Source organism: Schistocerca serialis, chromosome 2 (genome assembly GCF_023864345.2).
Source record: "Schistocerca serialis cubense isolate TAMUIC-IGC-003099 chromosome 2, iqSchSeri2.2, whole genome shotgun sequence".
NCBI lineage: Eukaryota > Metazoa > Arthropoda > Insecta > Orthoptera > Acrididae > Schistocerca > Schistocerca serialis.
The window spans coordinates 907,573,805-907,597,202 of record NC_064639.1 but is presented as its reverse complement, the minus strand read 5'-3'; the positions used below and the strand labels follow the sequence as shown (position 1 = coordinate 907,597,202).

Genomic DNA, 23,398 nt, shown 5'->3' with positions numbered 1-23,398 from the left:
AGGTTTGCCTTTCCATAACCTATCTTCTAAGATAAGTTGTAGGGTCAGTATTGCCTCACATGTTCCAACATTTCTATGGAATCCAAACCGATCTTTTCCAAGGTCAGTTTCTACCAGTTTTTCCATTTGTCTATAAAGAATTTGCATTAGTGTTTTGCAGCCATGACTTATTAAACTGATAGTTCAGTAATTTTCACATGTGTCAACACCTGCTTTCTTTGAGTTTGGAATTATTATATTCTTCTTGAAGTCTGAGGGTATTTTGTCTGTCTCATATGTCTTGCTCACCAAATAGAAGACTGTTGTCAGGGCTGGCTCTACCAAGGCTGTCAGTAATTCTAATGGAACATTGTCTACTCCCGAGGCCTTGTTTCGGCTTAAGTCTTTCAGTGCTCTGTCAAACTCTTCACGCAGTATCATATCTCCCATTTCATTTTCATCTACATCCTCTTCCATTTCCATAATATTGTCCTTAAGTACATCGCCCTTGTATAGACCCTCTACATACTCCTTCAACCTTTCTGCTTTTCCTTCTTTGCTTAGAACTGGGTTTCCATCTGAGCTCTTGATATTCATACAAGTGGTTCTCTTTTCTCCAAAGGTCTCATTAATTTTCCTGTAGGCAGTATCTATCTTACCCCTAGTGATATATGCCCCTACATCCTTACATTTGTCCTCTAGCCATCCCTGTTTAGCCATTTTGAACTTCCTGTCGATCTCATTCTGAGACATTTGTATTCCTTTTTGCCTGCATCCCTCAAAGCTGCCCATATTGGCGAGGCATTTGTCTTCATGGATGACAATTTGCGCCCCCATCATGCATATCTTGTGAATGACTTCCTTCAGAATAATAACATCGCTCGACTAGAGTCGCCAGCATGTTCTCCAAACATGAACCCTATTGAACATGCCTCAGATAGATTTAAGGGCTGTTTATGGACGACGTGACCCACCAACACTCTGAGGGATCTACGCCGAATCGCCATTGAGCAGTGGGACAACCTGGAACAACAGTGCCTTGATGAACTCATGAATAGTATGCCATGATGAATACAGGCATGCATCAAGGCAAGAGGATGTGCTACTGGATATTAAATGTACCGGTGTGTACAGCAATTTGGACCACCACCTCTGAAGGTCTCACTGTATGGTGGTAAAACATGCAATGTGTGACTTTCATGAGCAATAAATGGGCAGAAATGATGTTTATGTTGATCTCTATTCCAATTTTCTGTACAGGTTCCAGAACTCTCGGAGCCGAGGTGATGCAAAACTTTTTTTGATGTGTGTAAATATTGTTGATAATTGGGGTCTGGAATTTGTACAGAAGGTTGTATCTTTAAATGTAAGTGATATTTTAAAAAAAGACTGTGTACAAGCAGTGACAGAAATTATTGTCAAAGTTAATGAATTTTTTAGTGAGATGTTAAGCAATGTGATGATGACAGTGTTGGTCTTGTTGGAAGAATGTATGAAGATACTGATAGATAATGAAGTAAATGAAGGACAATTAGTAAGCATTAATGTAAATGTTATTGTGATGCAGTGTAGTCCAGCTGCAAAGTGAAATATTGCCAAAAGGAAGAAATATGTTAAATTGCCAATGGTAGCCATCCTTAAGTTATTAGAAGCTAATTTTACTGGTGGAAGAAATAATTTTTTGGAACTGACAGCAAAGTAAGCAGTTGCCAAAAAGTAATGTGCAGTGTTACTGTATCAAATGTTCTGAAAGATAGAAGTTGTTCTGCAATCAGTAATGTAAAACTAGATGCAAGGTCATGGGGTAAGTTTAATTGTGAATCCACCTGTGGGATGCGGTTCACTGCCCTTTAGTAAATACATTACACAGTGCATAATGCCTCACAGAGCTACATGATTTCATTGTTCCTCTTTCCTGTATCCCTGAAACTCTTTTACTATGCTGTCAGTAGCTTGTAAGTAGATAGTAATCACCATCTACTTTGCACAGTTTTAGGTATAAGGAGATATAATGTATTGAATGATTAAAATCTGCAGGGTGTTGGGCATAAAATTTGTGTAGTGATGAACTGCAGCAACACAACAGGATGGAAGCCTGTACAATATATAAAACTGTGATACACTTTATGATTTATTGTTTTGATTTTTAAAAATATAATAATGATGAGTTTTTTGTGTTTGTAATAATCACTTTTTTTTAGCCAAAAGGTAACTTACAAATGTAAAATATAAAATGTGTAAGAATGTAAGAGAATGTTTAAGCATTGGGTGAGGATGAGGAGGAGATTAATGTTTAACACCCCATCAACAATGAGGTCATTATAGATGGAGTACAGGCTTGGATCGGAGAAAGATAGAGAAGGAAAGTGGCTGTGCCCTTTTGAAGGAACCATCCCAGCATTTGCCTTAAGTGATCTAGGAAAATCATGGAAAACCTAAATCAGGATGGCCACACACTGGATTGAACCGTCATACTCCCGAACATGAGTCCCATGTGCTAACCACTGCATTACCTTGCTCAGTTTAACATCTGGAGATAATACTGAAAATCCAATGTAACCAGCAAATATGTGAGCCAATAAATGTTTATATAGCAGCTGAAAGACAGAACATTTTATATACATGTGCCAGTACTGTTTCTGTAAACATGTTAAAGTCTTTCGTTCAGTCTAAAGTGAAACTGAATGCGACTGCTTATGGAAAAAGTTCATCTTTAGTTGAAATGTGGCATATTTGAGTCCTTCAGGCATTAGTAAGGAAAAAGTGAATATTGTTGCATATAGTAAAGTCTGTAGAATAAAGAAAACATTTGTGTCTGTGTTGCCTAAATGCAGAATAGTGCTTTGACATAAAGCGAAGTATTCATTTCACTAATTGATGTTTTTTGTGTTATGAAAAGTGGAATTTTATCTATAAATGGAAATGCCGTGTGGCTAGGGCCTCCCGTCGGGTAGACCGTTCGCCTGGTACAAGTCTTTCGAGTTGATGCCACTTCGGCAACTTACGTGTCAATGGGGATGAAATGATGATGATAAGGACAACACAACACGCAGCCCCTGAGCGGAGAAAACCTCCAACCCAGCTGGAAATTGAACCTGGGCCATTAGGTATGACATTCTGTCGCACTGACCACTCAGCTACCAGGGGCAGACATTTTATCTATAATATTATGTTTGGTTGCTGTGGGGTGTAGTGCTCTAGAATCATTTTTAGTACATTAAGCAATGCAAGTGTTTATTTGTTGTTTAATGAAGTAATGACGTAAAAATGAGGTGATGATATAATGAAGTATAATGGACTATGTGAAGTACAGATAATGAGGAAGTATTAATGAAAATTATTATATGTAGTAGTCTCCTGACTTTTGCTGTAGTTTAATTTTTTCCAAATGCACTCCTCTAGTTAACAAGGTTGGTAAAGAAAGAATTTCATGGGAGTAACAGGCTTGAGTAAATTATATAAAATTAACTGTGTACAGACAAATACAGACTGAGTGAGGTGGCACAGTGGTTAGCACATTGGACTCACATTCAAGAGGATGACGGTTCAAACCCATGTCTGGCCATCCTGATTTAGGTTTTCTGTGATTTTTCTAAATCACTTCAGGCAAATGCTGAGATGGTTCCTTTGAAAGGGCATGGCTGACTTCATTCTCCATCCTTTCCTTATCCGTTGGGGCCAATAGCCTTGCTGTTTGGTCCCCTCCCCCAAATCAACCAATGGACCAACAAATACAGTTTTTGTTCTGTTGAAACATCTATATTGACTGCAGTAACGTCTAGTTTTGTGTATGGCACTTCCAAGAAAGCGTGAACTGAAATATTAATACATCAATAAGTTATTGAATATACCTGGTAGCATACCTAGTTTTTCATGCAGTGCAAATTTGATGTTTATAGTTTTGATGCTGATGATCTTGCAATAAGTGAAAAGTATCATGAATATTCTGACAGAATTTAACATTAGTAAGATAGTAATTTTGGGAAATACTACATAATACTTTGAACATTTTACTGACATTTGACTTTGATTCAGTAAAGTTAATATGTGCTTTGAGCAAATGTACAAGTTAGTATGAAACAATTTCTACCCCCTTCACTGGTGTGGACATGTAGTGTATTGTAATGTACAAAGTGGATGGGAAGATTCTCCATTTCTTATGAAGAGATGCTCTGTGGAGACAGTACCACTTTACACCAACAGATGGTGCTAGCTGTATGAACTTCATGTTAGTCTAAATTACTTAATGAATCATAGTGAACATATCACTACAGCCATTTGTCAGCTGGTGGTAACTTTTGTTGTGGTGGTGCACTTCTAAGCAGATCATTCTCACAAATTTAACATTCCTGTAATATGTAAGTTGATGAAAATTTGTCATTAAATATTTTTTTATGTTTTCTTATGTTCTCACCTAATGAAAGAACAAAAAGAAAATAATGTAATCTCCAAATTTTAATCAGGGACATAAAAAAGACAATGTTGCAATGATTTTTTTTTTTCAGTTTAATGGATTCATACAGTATATTAATTTTTACCTTTGTTTATACATAGATCTGTGCTTATTTATCTTTTCATCTTTTTTAAGGCCATCTTTAAATAACTGACATTAATCACATACAAGCTCATGCTGAGATACAAGGCTTCCATGCCAATGGGATGTCTAACACCAAAATTATTCAGACATTGGGTGTTGATTGAAAAATTGTTAGAGTTTGGGTTAATAGAGGTGACTGTAACGTTAGTGACAGCAACAGGGTTGGAAAACCAACAAAACAAGCGACTGAAGATAATGGTGGCATTTGTAGCTGTGGAAAAACTGAACTGCACCATCAGTGGTGATTATTATTGGGAAAGTATTGTTCCTGTCAGTGGTCAAGCAGTCCAGAATGGTCTTTTCCCAAATCCACACAATACTGTTCTTATGCTAGAGGGAGTAACAGCTCACACAGCTAAATAAGCAGTAGTGTTTCTTAAGAGAATGTTTCCTATTGTGTGGGATGATTGGTCTGGAAACAGTCCAAACCTAAACTCTATAGAGCACCTATGGGTCAGACTACAGGATGCAGTCTTCAAAGAACCTCATCCACGTAGCAGGGGCCAAATTATTTCATGTGTTCTGGAAAAATGGAACTCAGTCACTCTTGAGGAGACAGCAGTGCTCGCAGAGAGTTTTGGCAGATGAATTGAATATTGTCTTCATAATCAGGAATGCCATAAAAAATACTGAAAAAGTAACAAACTGTCCAAAATATTCATTCAAATGTAAAAATGTGTTTTTGCAAAAAAAGAAAAAGTAATAATAATAAAATAAAATCTGCATGATCAAAATATTCTAAAAACACTTGAGATTTCATTGGGAAATAAGGGCCAACATCTAAATGTAAATAATGTTCCCAATAAACAAATAATTCAAGTTTATATGTGAATGTAATGCACCACCGAGTCTTATGCACATTCCAGTTTTGGATACAGCATGAAGGCACTATGCATATTAGATTCATCTAAATAAAGCAATTTATTTCATTTATCATTAGGTTTTTATATGCTACTTAATGCTGTGGTTATGTTCACTTACATTTTAATTTATTCCTTAGTTGCATAAGTTTTGGTTGTATTATTTTGTTATACTTTTACCCCATCCTGAGATCTAACTCAGGGTATGCATGTCCCTAGCTGACAAGCTCCAGTTCTGGCATGATGTCTGGACTTGCTGTTTAATTTCCTTATACTATATTTGTACAGGCACTATGAGCCACTTGCAAGCATTTATGAGCTCTTTTTGCATTAATGCCTTTTTTATTGTATTACGTACAGTTCTTGTATTTTTAGGACTACAGTAATATGTTGCATACACCTATCTACTTTTGATGCTTACTAATAATGCAATAATTGTATGTACCATATTTTTATCTTTAAATTTTAAACTTTTCTTTCTCGAATATTAATATTCTTCTCTAATTTGTATTTATTTGTGGTACATTTTTCTGTACAGTCTTCTGAAGAAGGGCCCTAGATGCCTGAAACTAGTAAAGGAATAATTCCCCCCCAACTGGTTGCTGATTCATGGAGCTGTGTTCTATCTTTGCAGTTAAATGAAAGGCAGCTTGTTTTTTTTTCATACTTATTTTGCTTCTTTTATTGATGAAACACCCTCCCTGGTGATTTCCAATGTTGTCAGTCCATGTATGTTGTTCTGGAGATGCGTTTACTCGGTTCCCATACTCCAGATGGCTGATGTTGTGTTGTGTTGCATTATTTTTCTATATTTTTGTCCACCTCTACCTCCACCATTCCTTCTCATATATTTCCCATCGCCTAAAAAATGTGCATCATAGTGAGTCACTATTTCTTGTTCTTGTTCTTCTGATGAGTAGAATGTGCTACTCCATGTCACTGATTGCAGGTATCTAAAGTTCTGCTCGGATTTTGGATGTCTGAATGATTTGAATCACCCAGTGATCTTCTTTCATAGTTCACTGCACATGCCAAGTCCAATTTCTTTTGCATGTCAAATACAATAAACTGCCTATCAATTAATGATACAGAAAGTCCGACATCTCTCTATTGATTGCTTCAACTTCTCCTTGTGATGAAACTAGAGTTGTTACACTTTTTGATTTTTCCATTCTGCATCTTTTCACCACTTTTTAGCATATTTTTCTTGATGAATAAAGACATCATCTTCTATTCTTTTGATTTCAAGTCCAAGACACGTTGTTGGTTCTTCATCAGCTGTAGTCTCAGATTGTTCTTCAGTTTGTGCAGAAGATTTTTCAATTGACAGTTGCCTTCTCTAAACAGAATCCCATCATCAACTTGTACAGCAAGATACATTTTTTTCTCATGCATGATGTCTCCACACCATGCCTGAAGAGTTAACACTGGTATGTCACTCCAAAAATTTAGAAGACAGACCATGATCTATCACTGAAAATGATGCATTGCCATTTGTCAGCAGTCTGTGTTTCATGGGGTATGGCACCACTTAAAATGCAGCTGTCTGTGCTGTAAAGGAATAGCCCATGCATGGGATGGTGATCTGGTAACCTGGCTTTAGCTAGTCCCTGATCAAAGGTGTGGCACATCATGGAGTACTGCAGTGAGTGCATTACTTGGACTTAAATAATAGGCACAGAGGTTATGGCAGCATGAATTACTTTGTGCACCATGCACTGATCCTCCATTAATGTGTTCAAATTTGATCAACCAAAACCTTGATGTCACATGTGGTTTCGTTCAAGTTTTCCCATTCAGCCCAACATCGTACCACTGTCACATCCGGACACCACACATACACCAGCTGGCGATATGCAGAGCTACAATGATGCCCTTTCAAACTTTGTCAAATGTGAGTAATGTTGTCACACAAGCACAGATTTCTCCATGGTCCCTCACAATGTTCACCAACTGTTTGCCATAGAGCACACCCATTACATACTTTGTAACGTCTGATAACATGTATGACAACAGTAATACCATCTGGTAAGCATTCTGAAGATCGCGAACTGTTGCAACTCTCATAATACACACATATTTGATGATATCTATGTGTATAAAATTAGGACTTTATTGGACCATTCCTTCCAGGTGCTAAACTTCTCTCTCTCTCTCTCTCTCTCTCTCTCTGTCTCTGTCTCTGTCTCTGTCTCTCTCTCTCTCTCTCTCTCTCTGTATTTGTGTGTGTGTGTGTGTGTGTGTGTGTGTGTGTGTGTGTGTTGTTTCTGTTAGGTTCTATACGCAGGTAACCATTATTTGAAATTAGTAATTATTAGTAGTATTTAATATAGACTGCAGATGAATTCACATGAACTTACCCATTTTTAACAAAATTTGCCCACATTTTTGTCAATTTTTTGACTGTTTGATATTCAGGATCAGTCTTTAAAAAATTTGGAAACATTGCTGAGATGAAGAATAAATAAATCAGGTCATCCTGGTGCAAAACACCTGTGAAAATGAATAAAAATTAATATAACTAGCTATAAATAACACATGAATATTATGTAAGCTGAGAATATAATTAAACAATTAAGATGTCAAGATATTACACATAAATTTATGCAAATAATAACTATATCTTGAAAATGGTTGTCTCCATTGACATGGAAATTTAGTAACATTCCCTTGTGGACCATGTCTCTGCTCACCAAAACCATATCTGACACAGACGTCAGACCATTGCACTTCTCAACTGTAGGTTCAATTTTCCTCATAGTAGCTATTTCTTACTATTGAATTTCTGCTTGGTCATTGCAGACATCTGTCATCATGCATCTATGCTTGCAACCTCTTTCTTTTAATTTTAACATCCTTTTTAAAACTGCTCTTTATATGAATTGCCATGTACTGAAAGAAAGTAAAGTTAGAAACAATGAGTGCGGACGTACCAAGAGGTGTCAAGGTTCCTGGTTTGTATGCCCAGCTGTACCTGCCTTGGTAAGTGAACTGGTAATAATAAACAGGCTCAGTGTTCTGCTGAGATACTAGCTTGGCTACACGCTCCACTGGGAATATTACAGCAATGTCGGAATAGACCTATAAAGAGAAGCTGAAAGTACATGAAATTCAAAGAACACACTAATTTTAATACAATCAAATGAAGATTAATCTTTTGTAATTGCAGCTCCAGTAGCACAAAGACTGGAAAAAGATAAATTAGTAGTACTGTTACCAATCATAAGACTTGTTTATAGTAATTTAAAATATTCATAGAAACATACACCTGATTTTATGTGTTAATAGACTACAGGTGGTTCAAGAACCATCTTCTCACACAAGTGAAATAGCACTTGGTGCCCCCCCAACCCCCCTCCCTCCCCCCCCCCTCCCCCCTTTCAGACATTACTTGCCTTTCCTTGGGATATTCACAAGAAATTTAAAAAATAAGTTTAAGCCTACTGATCATGCAAATGAGTTGTTTTTTTCCTTTAAAAATAAGTACTACACAGAGTTCCTCTCTGACTGAAGTAAATTCTGGGATACTGTTCCGTTGCAAAATATTAAAATAAGAAACAGTTAACCTTCATTTAAGATAATTAATGAAATCTTTAAAAGCTTTTAATGGAAGCAAGAAGAACTAAATCTGTTGTACTGTTCTCTCTTAAATAAAAATATGCTCTCTATTAAACTGAGTGAGAAGAATGAAAATATAATATCTCTCTTATTTTTTTAATTGTAATAACAGAACTTTTTAATTACATAATTTACAAATTACTTCGCTTTCGATTGGAAGAAGTGGGACAGAAATAATATCGTCTAATTTAAACATACATGTTAATCATAATGCACTATTTAACTGCAGAAGTTGTATGCTACGTGTAAACAAAACGTGAATGCCATTGCACTTGGGTACCTCTGGCATCCCTCTTTTATAGAGCCTCAAGCAGCTTGCTTATGTTTCTTGGACTGTAAACTGGCCCTGAATATAGCATTTTTGTTGCAATAATTAAATTCTGTTAATATGAGAAGAAACTGAGAATAATGTCTGTGATAAGGGTCAAATTGATTCAATATCAGGCCTCTTCTTTTCATTGATTCTTTAATCATGTTCTGTACATCTCATCACAAAAGTGAAATCGTGAGAAAAGGGAGTGAATGAGGAAATTTTTCAAGAAAATGAAGCCACTGTTAGAAACTGTTGAAACACTATTTGTTACTAGTTAAGTTAAATTAAATATTGCAAATTTTAAAAATACTGCTTTCCCTTAGTTGTGACACTGCTGCCATTTTTCTCCAGTGGAACCTTAATGTATACATACCCAGTCTGCTGCATAATTTACAATGTGGCATTCATAGAGTACAATTATTATAATGTAATGAAACCATTCACTAGGCAGAAATGAGCAAAAAGAATACTTCACAAAGTAGACAACTGCACATCAATGAAAAATATTCAGCTAAATAATAGTGTAACAACTACAATGCAAGAAGGATGTATAAGTTTCATGCAGACTTAGCTTGAAACTTCCTGCAGATTAGAAGTGTGCATCAGTCCAGGACTCGAATTTTGGGACCTTTGCATTTTGCGGACAAGTGCTTTACCATACCCAAACATGACTCCTGACTTGCCCTCTTAGCTTTACTTCACAGAAGTTCTTCTATATAAGCTGTAGGACTAGAATTACTGGAAGAAAGGATATTTCAGAGATATGACATAGCCATCACCTGGGGAATTGTGCCCAGACTGAATTTTCATTCTGCTGCTGTGTGTGCACTGACATGAAACTCCCTGGTAGATTAAAACTGTATGCCAGACCAGAACTCGAATCTTGGACCTAAGCCTTTTGTGGGAAAGTGCTTTACCAACTTATCCACAAAAGGGAAATGTCCAAGTTTCAAGTCATGGTCTGCCAGGAGATTTCATTTCAGTGCACACTTTGCTGCTGGGTGAAAGTTCATTCTGGTAGACTTAACTTCCTCTCCTAGGGTTCAGAGTAAGGATCTGCATTTTGAAGCAAAATTCTGCAATAAGTTCCCATTAGTCATAAACCAAGAAATGGGAATCCCTAAAAATGAATAAGAAGTTTACATAATATTTCATAATATCTATTCCTCTTGCAAATTATCTGCTAAATTTAAGGACTGAAGTCTCTTTTTACTCATATGGCACATATGAGGGAGTGTCTGTTGTTGTAAATTTAGGTAATTGTCACTGTTAAGCAAATTTCAACATGGTCTTGTTGCAGCAATAGATAAGCAGCAGCTATTTAATGACAGGAACATCTTACCTTTGTAAGTACAAACAGAGGACAACCATATTGTGAGAATTTACATCTACATCTATACTCTGCAAGCCACTTGATGGTGCTTGGTGGAGCACCTTTGTGTATCACTGCTGTTTCTCCCCTTCTCCTGTTTCCATCATGAATAGTTCATGGGGTTACAGTTGTTGATAAGCCTCTGTAATCTCAAATCTTTCTGATTTTACTTCCATAGTCTTGTTTCAAGAAACATGTAGAAAGAAGCAATACATAATTTGACTCTTCCTGGAACACATGCTCTCAGGATTTTACACCATGATGCAGACTGGCTCTCTTATGCATCTGCCACTGGAGTTGACTGAGCACATTTCCATGATGCTTTCAGGGCTACTAGATGGATGTGGCTGCTTCCAGTGGTTGTTCTGCAGTTGTATACTCATGCAATAATGGGTATTTCTGTCTATTTATGCAGAATACATTACATTTCTGTATGTTAAGGGTTAATGCCGGTCCCCAGATCAACTGTCAGTCGTCTGCAGGTCTTCTTGCATTTTGCTACAATAAAGCGTTGTGACTTTGTATGCAACAGCATCATCTGTGAAAAGCCTCATGGGACTTCCAACATTATCCACTAGGTCATTTACATATGTATGTTGCTATAACACTCGCTTGGGGATACACCCAACATTACTTTTATGTAGAGGATTTTTCTCCATGCAAATGACATGCTATGTTTTGTTTGCTACAAACTCTTCACTCCAGTCACACAGATGGTCCAATATTCTGTACATTCATATTCACCATATAGGGGAGATGCTGACTCACAGATAGGCACAACAAAAAGACTGTCACAGAATAAGCTTCTGGCCAACAAGGCATTTGTCATATGTGTGTGTGTGTGTGTGTGTGTGTGTGTGTGTGTGTGTGTGTGTGTGTGTGTGTGATCTGTTTTTGACAAAGGCCTTGTTGGCCGAAAGCTTATTCTGTGACAGACTTTTGGTTGCGCCTATTTGTGATCAGCATCTCTGCTATATGGTGAGTAGCATCTTTCCTTTCATAATATTGTTACATTCCATCTCGGATTTTCCATTGTATGATACATCCATATTCTGTTCATTAGGTAGCAATGTAGAACCATATTGAATGCCTTAAAGAAGTCAAGAAACACGGCATCAATCTGGGAGCCAGTATCTACTACTTTCCGGGTCTCAAAGATGAAAAGAGAGCAAGTTAGGTTTCACATGATCCTTGTTTTTGGAACCCGTGATCCCCATAGAGCAGATTATCAGTCTCCAGATATTTCATAATATGAAAGCACAAATTATGTTCCAAAATAGTTCACAGATCGACATCAGAGGTATAGGCCTATAGTTATGGGCATCTGTTCTATGACCCTTGCTGAAAACTGATATGACTTAGTATTTCTCCAGTCATTAGGAATGCTTCCCTCCTCCAGAGACCTATGGTACACCGTTGCTAGAAGAGGAGCTATTTCTTTCGCACACTCTACATACAGTTGCAGTGGTATCCCATCAGGCCCAGTGACCTTTCCTCTGTTGGGTGATTGCTGTTAATCTTCTATCCCACGGTCACTTACTTTGATATTTGTCATTTTGATGTTCATCTGATGATTTAAAGGAGGAACTACACTGTACTATTCCTCAGTGACACAATTTTGAAAAAAGACATTTAGAACTCCTCTCTGTCATCCTATGTTTTTATGCTATAATGACTATGGAGTGTCTGAACAGATGGCTTTGAGTCATTTACTGATTGATCATAAAACCAAAACTTATTAGGATTTTTTGTTAGATTTTTACTTTTGAATTTATTGACTGCATCCCTCATGGCTCTCTTTATTATAGGTTTGGCTTTGTTCAATTTTTGTTTGTCGGTGAGGCTTTGGCTATGTTTAAATTTGCACTGCAGCACTCTTTGCTTTTGTAGTAGCTTTCTAACACTACTTTCCAACCACGGTGGGTCTCTCCCATCCCTAACAAGTTTGCTCAAAACATGCCTGTCTAAAGTATTTTGTACAATATTTCTGAAAACCGTCCATCTGTGCTCAACTTTTTCAGTGATAGAGATGAAATTTTCATGTTGACCACTCAAGTAATCTCAAATTTGTTTCTTGTCCCTCTTTCTAAGCATAAATATCTTACTATCTTTCTTTATTTCTTATTTACAGCCATATTCACTGATGCTGTAATGGCTCAAGATCACCAATTCCCTGTTCTATACTAAGTCAAGAAGTTCAGGCTAGTTGGTGACCACAAGAGCTTATATGTTGTTTTCATGAGTGGATTTTCTGATAACATGCTCAAGGTAATTTTCAGATAAGCCATTTATAACAATTTTACATGATTCATACTTCCTGCCTTAATAATTTGCAACTCTCAGTCCATGGTTCGTAAATTGATATCGCCACCTAATACTATAACATGATCAGCAAATTTTTGCAAAATTTTCTCCAGGATTCCCTTCAAATGTTCTGCCACTACTGATTCTGTGGCAGGGGGTCTATAAAAGCATCTGATGACAATGTCTGATCAATTTTTAGCACTTATATTCAGCCAAATTACTTCGCATTCACATTCTGTACTAACCTCATTAGATATTATCATATTTTTTTGCAGCTATAAACATGCCTCCTCCACTAGCATTCAACATATCTTTGTAATATACATTTCAGCTGAAATTTAGAATTTCATTGCTGATTTCAGCCAGGTTTCTGTCACTAGCACTATGTAGATATTGTTATTAAGAAACAGAAATACACCTTCAAACATCATTTATGGTGTACAACAGTGATCTAGGCTGTTTATAGTAGAACTAAATTGATAATGTCAAGCATATATAACACTTGGTCTGGCTCCAGCTGCCAGAGACTGTGGTCATGTGTGTGTGAGCTGCATTTGCGTGAGTGTGTGCATGTATGAAAGTTTCTGTTCTTGACAAAGACCTTGTTGACCGAAAGCTAACTTTCCAACAGTCTTTTTGTTGTACCTTTCTGTGACTCAGCATCTCTGCTACATGGTGAGTAGCAACCATCCTTTTCATTATATTATTACATTCCATCCCAGATTTTCTACTGTTTTATATATAACACTGTTATGAGCAATGATTTGCACATGTTGCATGTAATTGCTGATGGCAGAGTCTACTCCACATGTGAAAAGAGAATCCTTGGAAAGCAAGCAGAGCAGACAAAGGCCTTCTTTCTCAGTCTGGCTCTATTTTCCCAAGGGACTCCATCACCTGCCTACTTTTGCATCTCCCAATGACAAGAAATCCTACCTTGTACACTTGTTTGGACCCTTCAGGAAAGTCAACCCAAGTTCCAACAGACATGTCCTGTGCTGGCTCAGACATATTTTCAGGAGAGGGCAATACCTCAAAACTGTTTTTGAGTTGTAGGAGGACAGTTGTGTGGCCACATTCATGATCCCATCACCATCAGATAAGAGTCGACCAACTACTACAAGCAAATAGGTGGACTCTATGATATCAGGGATCCCATGTGACATTGTAGGCTTCAAAGGTGCCAAATCATTTGTCTCACATGCCTCAGTGACATCACAGCCCAGGGTAGCAGCCAGAAGCCTGTCAACCTTGGCCAGCTTCCACAGTTTATGGACAATAGCAAATTTCCCTGCTCCTGTAAAGAGCAGGTGCAGTGCCCATTGATCTTTAATCAATTTTTTTTACACCACAAGTAACATTAACACTAACCTAAGAAGTCACTGAGTGCAATCTAAATTCTTCTGGTACCCTACTTCCAGTTTAACTACACTCCAAAGTCAGCTCCCACAATGAAAATTGAAATTTGTGCAAAAATTTGGACAAAGTTAGTATACAGTAGTCAACACAGTATGATAATGGATACTTCTCGCAGAAGGACATGAGAACAAAAACTAAGCTTAATTCTATATACAAACAGAAAACAAAAATTGATTTTGCTGCTGGCATGTCTGCTGCCAGAGCTGTGGATACATTTGTGATAAAGCAGGTTACCTCCAAACATTCTAATTTGACTAGACTCCTAAATGATGTTTTAAGTCCAGAAAAATTTTGCTGACTTTCTTTTCAAGATTCTGATGTAAAAGTTCCTACAATGAGCACATTAAGCACTTGTCATGCAAATTATTAAAATCATAGAAACAAATTACCCCCCCACCACCACACACACAAAAATTTATTTCAGATCATTCAATTCTTTGTTCTGGCTGCAATGTGCTAATTAATTTCTTCACAAATGATGGCAATCAAGAGTTAGTACAACAACAAAATTTCACATATCAGGAAAGTGTTATGAGCTAATAGATAGATTTGTAAGGAAAGACCACTTTCAGATTAAAGAGCTAGTTTTTCTCTTTTCAGTGATGTATTTGCATTAGCCCAAAATTAATTCATTTAAAAAATAATGATAATTACAAATTTCACTTGATTCAAACTTTCAGTGCCAATTATAGCCTAACCACTATGAATTTTCAGGAGCTGTTGACATACATTTGAGTGCCTGATATTTCTAAATTTGTTGACACCCACATTAATGAGCAGGAGTCAAAATTAAAAATTACTGAATTTTCAATAACATGTTAAACACAAAAGATAGATCCCATAGGCATAAAGCTGGGATTCCCAATCCACAGGTATAAATTATTACAGTAATTTTAACAGATAAATAATATACAATCAGAATATAATGATTGACTCGATACCCAATAAAGGACAAACTTTTAGATCTGTAAAATTTATAAACTTAAAGTTGACTCTTGCACCATTTCCGTCATTCTGCACTTAGCCTTCATTTATTATAGCTTCATTCCAGCTAGTCTGCAGTTTAGCCCAGCCTTGGGACCCATTTGCATTGCCTCTCAATTCATTTAAATCAGGCTGAGAGAACACATTTTATAGTTATGAGCAGTAGACATCAAAATGTGTGTGCTTTTCTTCAGTTGAATGATATTAGTGAGTTAAGTAACAGTTAAGTGACTTTTTTACTTAAATGAATGTGAAGCAACTAATAATCACTTCATCCATACTGCATGCACTTTACTTTCTGAAGAGATACAAACTATTACCGTATTTACTCGAATCTAAGCCGCACTTTTTTCCGGTTTTTGTAATCCAAAAAACCGCCTGCGGCTTAGAATCGAGTGCAAAGCAAGCGGAAGTTCTGAAAAATGTTGGTAGGTGCCGCCACAGCTAACTTCTACCGTCGAATATATGTAGCGCTACACAGGCATGCTTTGTAGGCACAAAGATAAATACTGGCGCCAAAACCTCTGCGTCAGTAAATAAATTACAAAAAAAAAAAAGGTGGAAGACGAGCTTTTTTCTCCGCCCCGAGTTTCGACCACTGCATTTTCATACATTATTCAACGAAGTAAATACAAATTCCGTATTGTTCATCTTCGAATGTAGCAGAATTTCAATGCAATACGAAAATCCGACTGGCAAGACTGTTTGGGATGTTTGTCAATATGGCCAACCCTACGTTCTGAATTTTTTCCTACCTGTGAGAAGAGATGGTTGCTAATAGGAACCTGATGAAATGTGAATCACATGCAGTATTCTCTTCACTATAAGAATAATACGAATATAAACATTTTGCCATGTATTCTTTCGTGTTTGCTGCTATCTCATTTAAATCCTGTCTGCCTAATAAACTACGAAACTAGAGTGAGACAACAGCAAACGCGGAAGAATATACGTATCGTTTCATGTTTATATTCGTATTATTCTTATGCCTAATAGTGATACAGTCAGAAATGAAGCACGGCAACTGACTAGATTTTTAAATCTAAGGTGACTCTAATTTCTGTGTAGAATTTGATGTACTAAAGAAGCGGCCACAAAGATTTTCAAACGGAGAAAATTTTTCGACTAACACTTGTTCAGAACTATGTTCTATCATACGCAGTCTATTATTTGGTTCTTGTTGATCATTATCAAAGAAAGCAGCAGTGTATGTAACAACAAATAGCAGTCTCTTGCCGTTGTTTCGGTTATGAGACAATTCCTCTATTTTTTATTATTGTAAGCGGCGGTAGCGCGCACAAAAGCAAGCCACGCCACGAGCGGCGACAGGCCGTAAACACGAACTATCAGAATGCGACAAACAATGCATGATGCAGTACAGTAATGTATTTTCAGCTTAGAGTGATGTAAACACCTACAACAAAGAAAACGGCACTTATCAGATCAAAGCAAAATAAGCAATCAATTCAATGAAAAAGGAAGGGTACCTGTATAAATACGGATGGAGTGCCTGACACACAGCAATGGCTACCTGGTAAAGCTTAACTGCTAAGCTTACGATTCCAACCAAATTACTGTAGCTGTATCGTCATTCATTCGACCTAAATAGTGTCTCATATTACAATGGACCAACTTTGTTTCGATTTGGAGGTGCGGCCTAAAACTTTTTTCTCCCTTTGAATTTCGAGTCTCAGATTTCAGGTGCGGCTTAGATTCGAGAATTTTTTTTTCCTTTATTTCAAGTCTCATTTTTCAGGTGCGGCTTAGATTTGAGTGCGGCTTAGATTCGAGTAAATACGGTAGGCTCCACATATGTCCACACTAACTACCTGTTTGTAAGCATTATCAGAGACTTTTAAGGGACCTAGTCACCACTGGTAGGGTCAAAGGACATGACTAAAGATTGGTGAACTTCCAATTTTTAGCTTCAAAAAGAAGCTTCTGGCTACTCATTTTAAGGATAAGTATTACAAAAGCAATTTCAGGTGGTGATCCAGAAAAACTATGCAGCTACTGAAGACTTATAATACAACAGGTAGGTTTAGTTATGAGTCACATTGACTATGCGAGAGATGTATTCATTGGTCATGAGATTCAGATTGAATCAGGCAACAGTAGCACTTATGGTGGCACAAAGTTACACAAATTTTAAAGTTGCAAAAAAGAATCATTCGCAATATGTGCTCTGCATGTCAACCATTATTTAAAGACCTAAAAATATTAACTGTCCCCTCTTTATGCATCTTTGAGGTGGTTCTTTTCCTATGCAGCAGAACTGATCTATTTAAAAAAATAATAATAATAATTTTGAACACTCATACGACACAAGACATAAAAAAAACTTTATGCTTACCTCTCATTGCTTAAAACTGCGTGCTCAGACTCCTCAGTATATAGCCATGAAAATTGACAACACAATAAAGGGTGTGACATAATGAATATGAAGATAAATATTTTAAAAAACGAGTTGCATGATTTTCTGATTGAACAATTACTCTGTGGAAGATCTCATGAAATGGAATAAAAATTTATGATAGTCACAGTAGATGTAAATATTGTAAAGATTAGGTGACTTACCGAACGAAAGCGCTGGCAGGTCGATAGACACACAAACAAACACAAACATACACACAAAATTCAAGCTTTCGCAACAAACTGTTGCCTCATCAGGAAAGAGGGAAGGAGAGGGGAAGACGAAAGGAAGTGGGTTTTAAGGGAGAGGGTAAGGAGTCATTCCAATCCCGGGAGCAGAAAGACTTACCTTAGGGGGAAAAAAGGACAGGTATACACTCGCACACACGCACATATCCATCCACACATACAGACACAAGCAGACATATTTTAATATAATTTTTCCCACGTGGAATGTTTCCTTCTATTATATTGTAAATATTGTAAGTTTGACAAATTTCAAGTAAGTACATTCTCCACAAAGTATTATTGTAAGAGTGACAAAATTTTAAATGAGCAAATTGTAACCTTGACATGTCTCCTGTACATCAGACATTTGTACTGAAGTTGTGTACATTATGAGATGAAGAAAACACATTTCACAAGAAAACCAGCTCACTCAATGCAAAATTTTAGAATATATTAGGTTACACTAGTCAATGTGGTAACATACACAGATGCAGCTCATTTTTTTACAGAAGCGCATGAGAACAAAAAATACACTAAACCTAATGTGCAAACAGGAACTGCTGCTGGCATGTGTGCTGGGCTCTGTGGCTTTGGATGGACTGAGATTACAAGCACTGCTTACTGCAATGCAGGTTATAATAAGTTTATATCAGCTGATTTTCCTCTGTTACTCATTTTACATCTTGGAGGAGTAATACATCACAATGTAACCTATGAAACACTATGAACGAATGAATCAGTGTTTACTACTCGAATGGCTCAGCTGCTCCATGACTTGAACTGAAGGCTGGAACTTGAGCCGTCACAGTTTGTTATTATTCCTTATTTCTGTCTTGCATTTCAGGTATGCATCTTAGAGATGACTCTGACAGACATAAGCATTCACTTACTTCTTTTTCAATTTTCTAAAATGTGTGTCCTGTTTTCTTTTCATTTAAGAAACTGTTGAAAGAGGACATCAGATCCAACTCTAGTAATGCTAGCTGAAAAGCCTTATGATGGTATTGTAGTTCTGGACTTCATTTTTTACTTTCCTCATTAATTTTTTAAAATAAAATACTCTAGAACAAGAGGCATTTTCCTTCCCGATAAACAGTTCGCTACAAATGGACAAATTATTGATTTAACTTTGCAAATGAGTGTAAACTATTGACAGATTTATAACTGCCCAATTTATTCATAAAATTAATTGACCTTTATTACTGAACATCTTAAAAATAAAATGTGGAAAACACATTTCACCACAAACTTTATTCAGTGTCATTTAAAGAGGAAAAATTTACTTACTTGTCCAAGACTAATCATGGAATCATTTGTTATTGGTTTATCATGAAAATAAAATTTCCGGATCTCTCTACTAATTTCTCGTGAACGTGGAGTATTACGTTCATAGAAAAAGGCTATTGGGAATACAGTCTCATAATTTTTTGACATATTTTCTGCCAAATTATCATGAATGACATCTGAAAAATAAAAGAAATTAATTACAACTGATTGTTTGATATATTATATGTAAGTGTCAGATCTTATTTATTATCTTACAATACTGTTCCCCACTCTCCTTTAATCTCCATAAACCATCATTTGTTATCATAGCACTGTTTTTACATACATACATTTGTTCAAAACCATTAACATTGGAAAATAATGCCAAATAGTCAAATAAAAAGTTAAGAGTTTCTTGCAAGAGCTCATATGCTTGATGCACAAAATAGTCAGATACTTGAACAAAACTGCTTATGTGGAAATGCAGTGCTATAGCTGTTATGCACTGTTGCTACCACTATAGCCATAATACTTGAGACATATTCTGACAGACTTCAATATGCTATAGTAACATCACTCTACAAAACTGGAGCTAAGCAAACCACCTCTAATTTCAGACCTATGCCACTCCTCTCAGTCTGATCAAAAGTGTTTAAAAAATGGTCTATGAAAGAAAACTGATTCTTTTAACTGAGCAGAACTTGCTAAGCAAGTCTGAATTTGAATTTTGTAAAGGGTTCACTATGCAGAAAGCAATGTAATACCTCACAAATGAAGTGAGCAGCACAAGAAAATTTATCTTGTTGATAAGTTTGTGACCTTGGCAGAGCCTTTGATTGTGTAGATCATAAAATATACCTTAGCATACTAAAGCAGTACGGCATTATGGCATTCCTATCCAGTGGATGAAAGCTCACATTCACAACAGAAAACAGAGGTGTCAGGTAATTAACTGTTTCAGTTGCAAATAGTTTTATTGGTTCAAAATCATTACAGATTTGGGACAATTAGAAGCCCATCATCAGGTACAAAAGTCTGCAAAAGGGAAAGTGAAAAAGCTATAATAAGAGACTATGTAAGACAATACTTTTTAGGTATAATAATATTGGGATCCACTCTCCAATTATAAATATGAGATTGATACGGTTGGGTTAGTCAAAATGGAAACAGGGATGTCACATCAGATAGCCACAAAATAACCTAAGAAAAGTGAGTGCATAAAGGAAGACAAATGGAGAGAAATACAAAGGAAACATCACTGAATGATTTTAGATGAAGTACATCAAGAGGTGCATGGTCTTCATACACTGCCCGCAGCCTAGTTTTCGTAGAGTGTGCCTGCATGAGCAAAGAATGGGGGGGGGGGGGGGGAGGGGAGAGTAGCAGGAGAAGGCAGAACATGATCTGCAGTAGTGGGAACAGATTAGTGGAGGGTTAGGCCAGGAGGACTGCAAGAATGTTTGAGAAGCAATGGACACCTGCATAGTTCAGAGAAACTTGTGCTGGAAGGGGTACATATTGTGACAGTTTATTGTTAACACAGTACACAAATTAAGTTTCTATGATTTCTTTGTCTTATACCTTGAGTCTTTCCACATCCCTGAAGGTCTTCTTCTTCATAAAACATGTTGAATGAATGGGTGAATGAATTTTTGGAAATTTATGCCATCACAGGTGACACTGAGTGTATGAAGATAGAGGGTTCTATTGAAACACTTACAGCCCTAGTGACTGAGATATCCAAGCAAACTGCAGTACACTATATGAGATGCTCCAGCTGAGTGCCACAGAAAGAACCTTTGTTTTTATTTCGTAAAGTAGAGAAAGCAGCAGCTTTTTATAAGTGGAGGGAGGCGTGTTAGCTTTGCTACACTAAATTTAAAATGAAGAAGTAAGAATTGTTAACTGAAATTTAATGGCAGTCAATTATTGGCACAACTTTTAACAGCAGCTTCACTTTGTTAATGAACATCTTTACTGACTTTAAATCTCTGGAGATTCTCCTTTGTAAAGGGACCCTCACAGTGTGATGGATAAACAAGAGAATAACTGGAATTATTTCTACTTCTAGCTCACTGTCCAGTACACTGAAGAATTAAGTGACATAAAGCATTTTTCTGGCAGGATGTATATTCCCTTCATTGTAGTTTTGGTTCCTCCTTACAGCACTATTATTGCAAATCACTTAAAAAATTATAAAAAAGGTTAGTTTTGGTGTGTCAAATCCAAACAGTCTCAATGACATTTGTACATCTTACACAATTAATTGACACAGTAAAGTAATTATGTTGAGTGGCACATGTGGAAGTTGAATTTTGCAGGAATGCTGGAACGAAATTATGAATCTATGGCTGCACCCTCCACAAATTTGAAAACTGGCAAGGACTGTTCATCAGTATTGTACAAGGTGAGTGTCACACCATCTACACGTATATCTATGTCTATACTCTGCATATCATCGTGAAGCACATGGCTGGGGATATGTCCCACTGTACCAGTTACTAGGGTGTCTTCTCATTCCATTCACTTATGGAGTGCGGAAATAATTATTGTTTGAATGTCTCTGTGCATGCCGTAATGATTCTAACCTTATCCTCACTATATGAGCAATACGAAGGGGGTTATATGATATTCTTAGAGTCATCAGTTAATGCCGGTTCTTGAAACTTTATTAGTAGGCTTTCTTTGGATAGTTTACATCTATCTTCAAATGTCTGCTAGTTCAGTTTCTCAGTATCTCTGTGACACTCTCACATGGACCAAACAAATTTGTGATCATTTTCACTGCCCTTCTGTGTATACGGTCAATATCCTCTGTTAGTCCTATTTGGTACGGGTCCCACACACTTGAGCAATATTCTAGAACTGGTCACATGAGTGCTTTGTACGCAATATCATATGTAGACTGATTGCACTTCCCCAGAATTCTACCAATAAACTGAAGTCTACCACCTGCTTTACAAATGACTGAGCTTATCAAATAATTCCATTTCATATCCCTATAAAGTGTTACACACAGGTATTTGTATGAGTTGGCCAATTCCAACAATGACTCATGAAGTTATAGTCACAGAATACTACATTTTTTTCGTTTCGTGAAGTGCATAATTTTATGTTTTTGAACATTTGAAGCAAGTTGCACCACTCTGAAATCTTATCAAGATCTGAATGAATATTTATGCAGGTTCTTTTAGACAGAACTTCATCATCTGCAAAAAGCCTGAGGCTAATATTAATACTGTCTGCAAGATCATTAATATACAACATGAACAGCAAGGGTCCCAACACACTTCTCTGGGGCACACCCAAAGTTACTTCCACATCTGAAGTAGACTCTCCAGCCAAGACAACATGCTGCATCCTCCCTACCAAAAAGTCCTCAATTAAGTCACAAATTTCACTTTATACCCATACGATCATACTGTTGTCAATAAGTGTAGGTGTGGTATTGAGTCAAATGCTTTTTGGAAATCAGTAAATACTGCATATACCTGACTGCCTTGATCCAGAGCTTTCATTATGTCATTTGATAAAAAATCCAAGTTGAGTTTCACAAGATTGATGTTTTCAGAATCCATACTGGTTAGCATGGAGGAGGTCATTTCCTTTGAGATACCTCATTGTTTTTGAGTACAGAATACATTCTAAGATTCTACAGCAAATTGTTGTCAAGGATATTGTATGGTAGTTTTGTGGATCACTTCTACTATACTTCTTGTAGACAGGTGTGATCTGCGTTTTTTCCAAGAAATGGGCACGATTATTTATTTGAGGGATCTATGATGGATTATAGAGCTGCAAATTCATTACAGAATCTGACAGGGACTCAACTGAGCCCTGGAGCTTTGTTCAATTTGAATGATTTCAGCTGTTTCTCAACACTACTGACACTAAAACTTATTTCATTCATCTTTTCAATGGTATGAGGATTAAATTAGGGAAATAGACATATGAAAAGGGAGTCAAGCATTTCAGCTTTTGCTTTGCTACACTTAATTTCAGTTCCTGTCTCATTTTTTAGGGACTGGACACTAACTTTTGTGCCA

At 36.7% G+C, this 23,398-nt stretch overlaps 1 protein-coding gene across 1 annotated transcript in view; it reads right to left on the bottom strand.

Annotated features, from left to right (window-relative positions):
• Positions 1 to 23,398, bottom strand: part of LOC126458260 (esterase E4-like) — a 178,234-nt gene that overhangs the window by 20,128 nt on the left and 134,708 nt on the right. The window contains exons 7-9 of the mRNA XM_050095185.1: positions 19,374 to 19,549; positions 8,370 to 8,517; positions 7,797 to 7,929 (exon numbers count right to left, since the gene is read on the bottom strand). Of these exons, the coding sequence (XP_049951142.1) occupies positions 7,797 to 7,929; positions 8,370 to 8,517; positions 19,374 to 19,549 (457 nt within the window). The remainder of the gene's footprint in view (positions 1 to 7,796; positions 7,930 to 8,369; positions 8,518 to 19,373; positions 19,550 to 23,398) is intronic.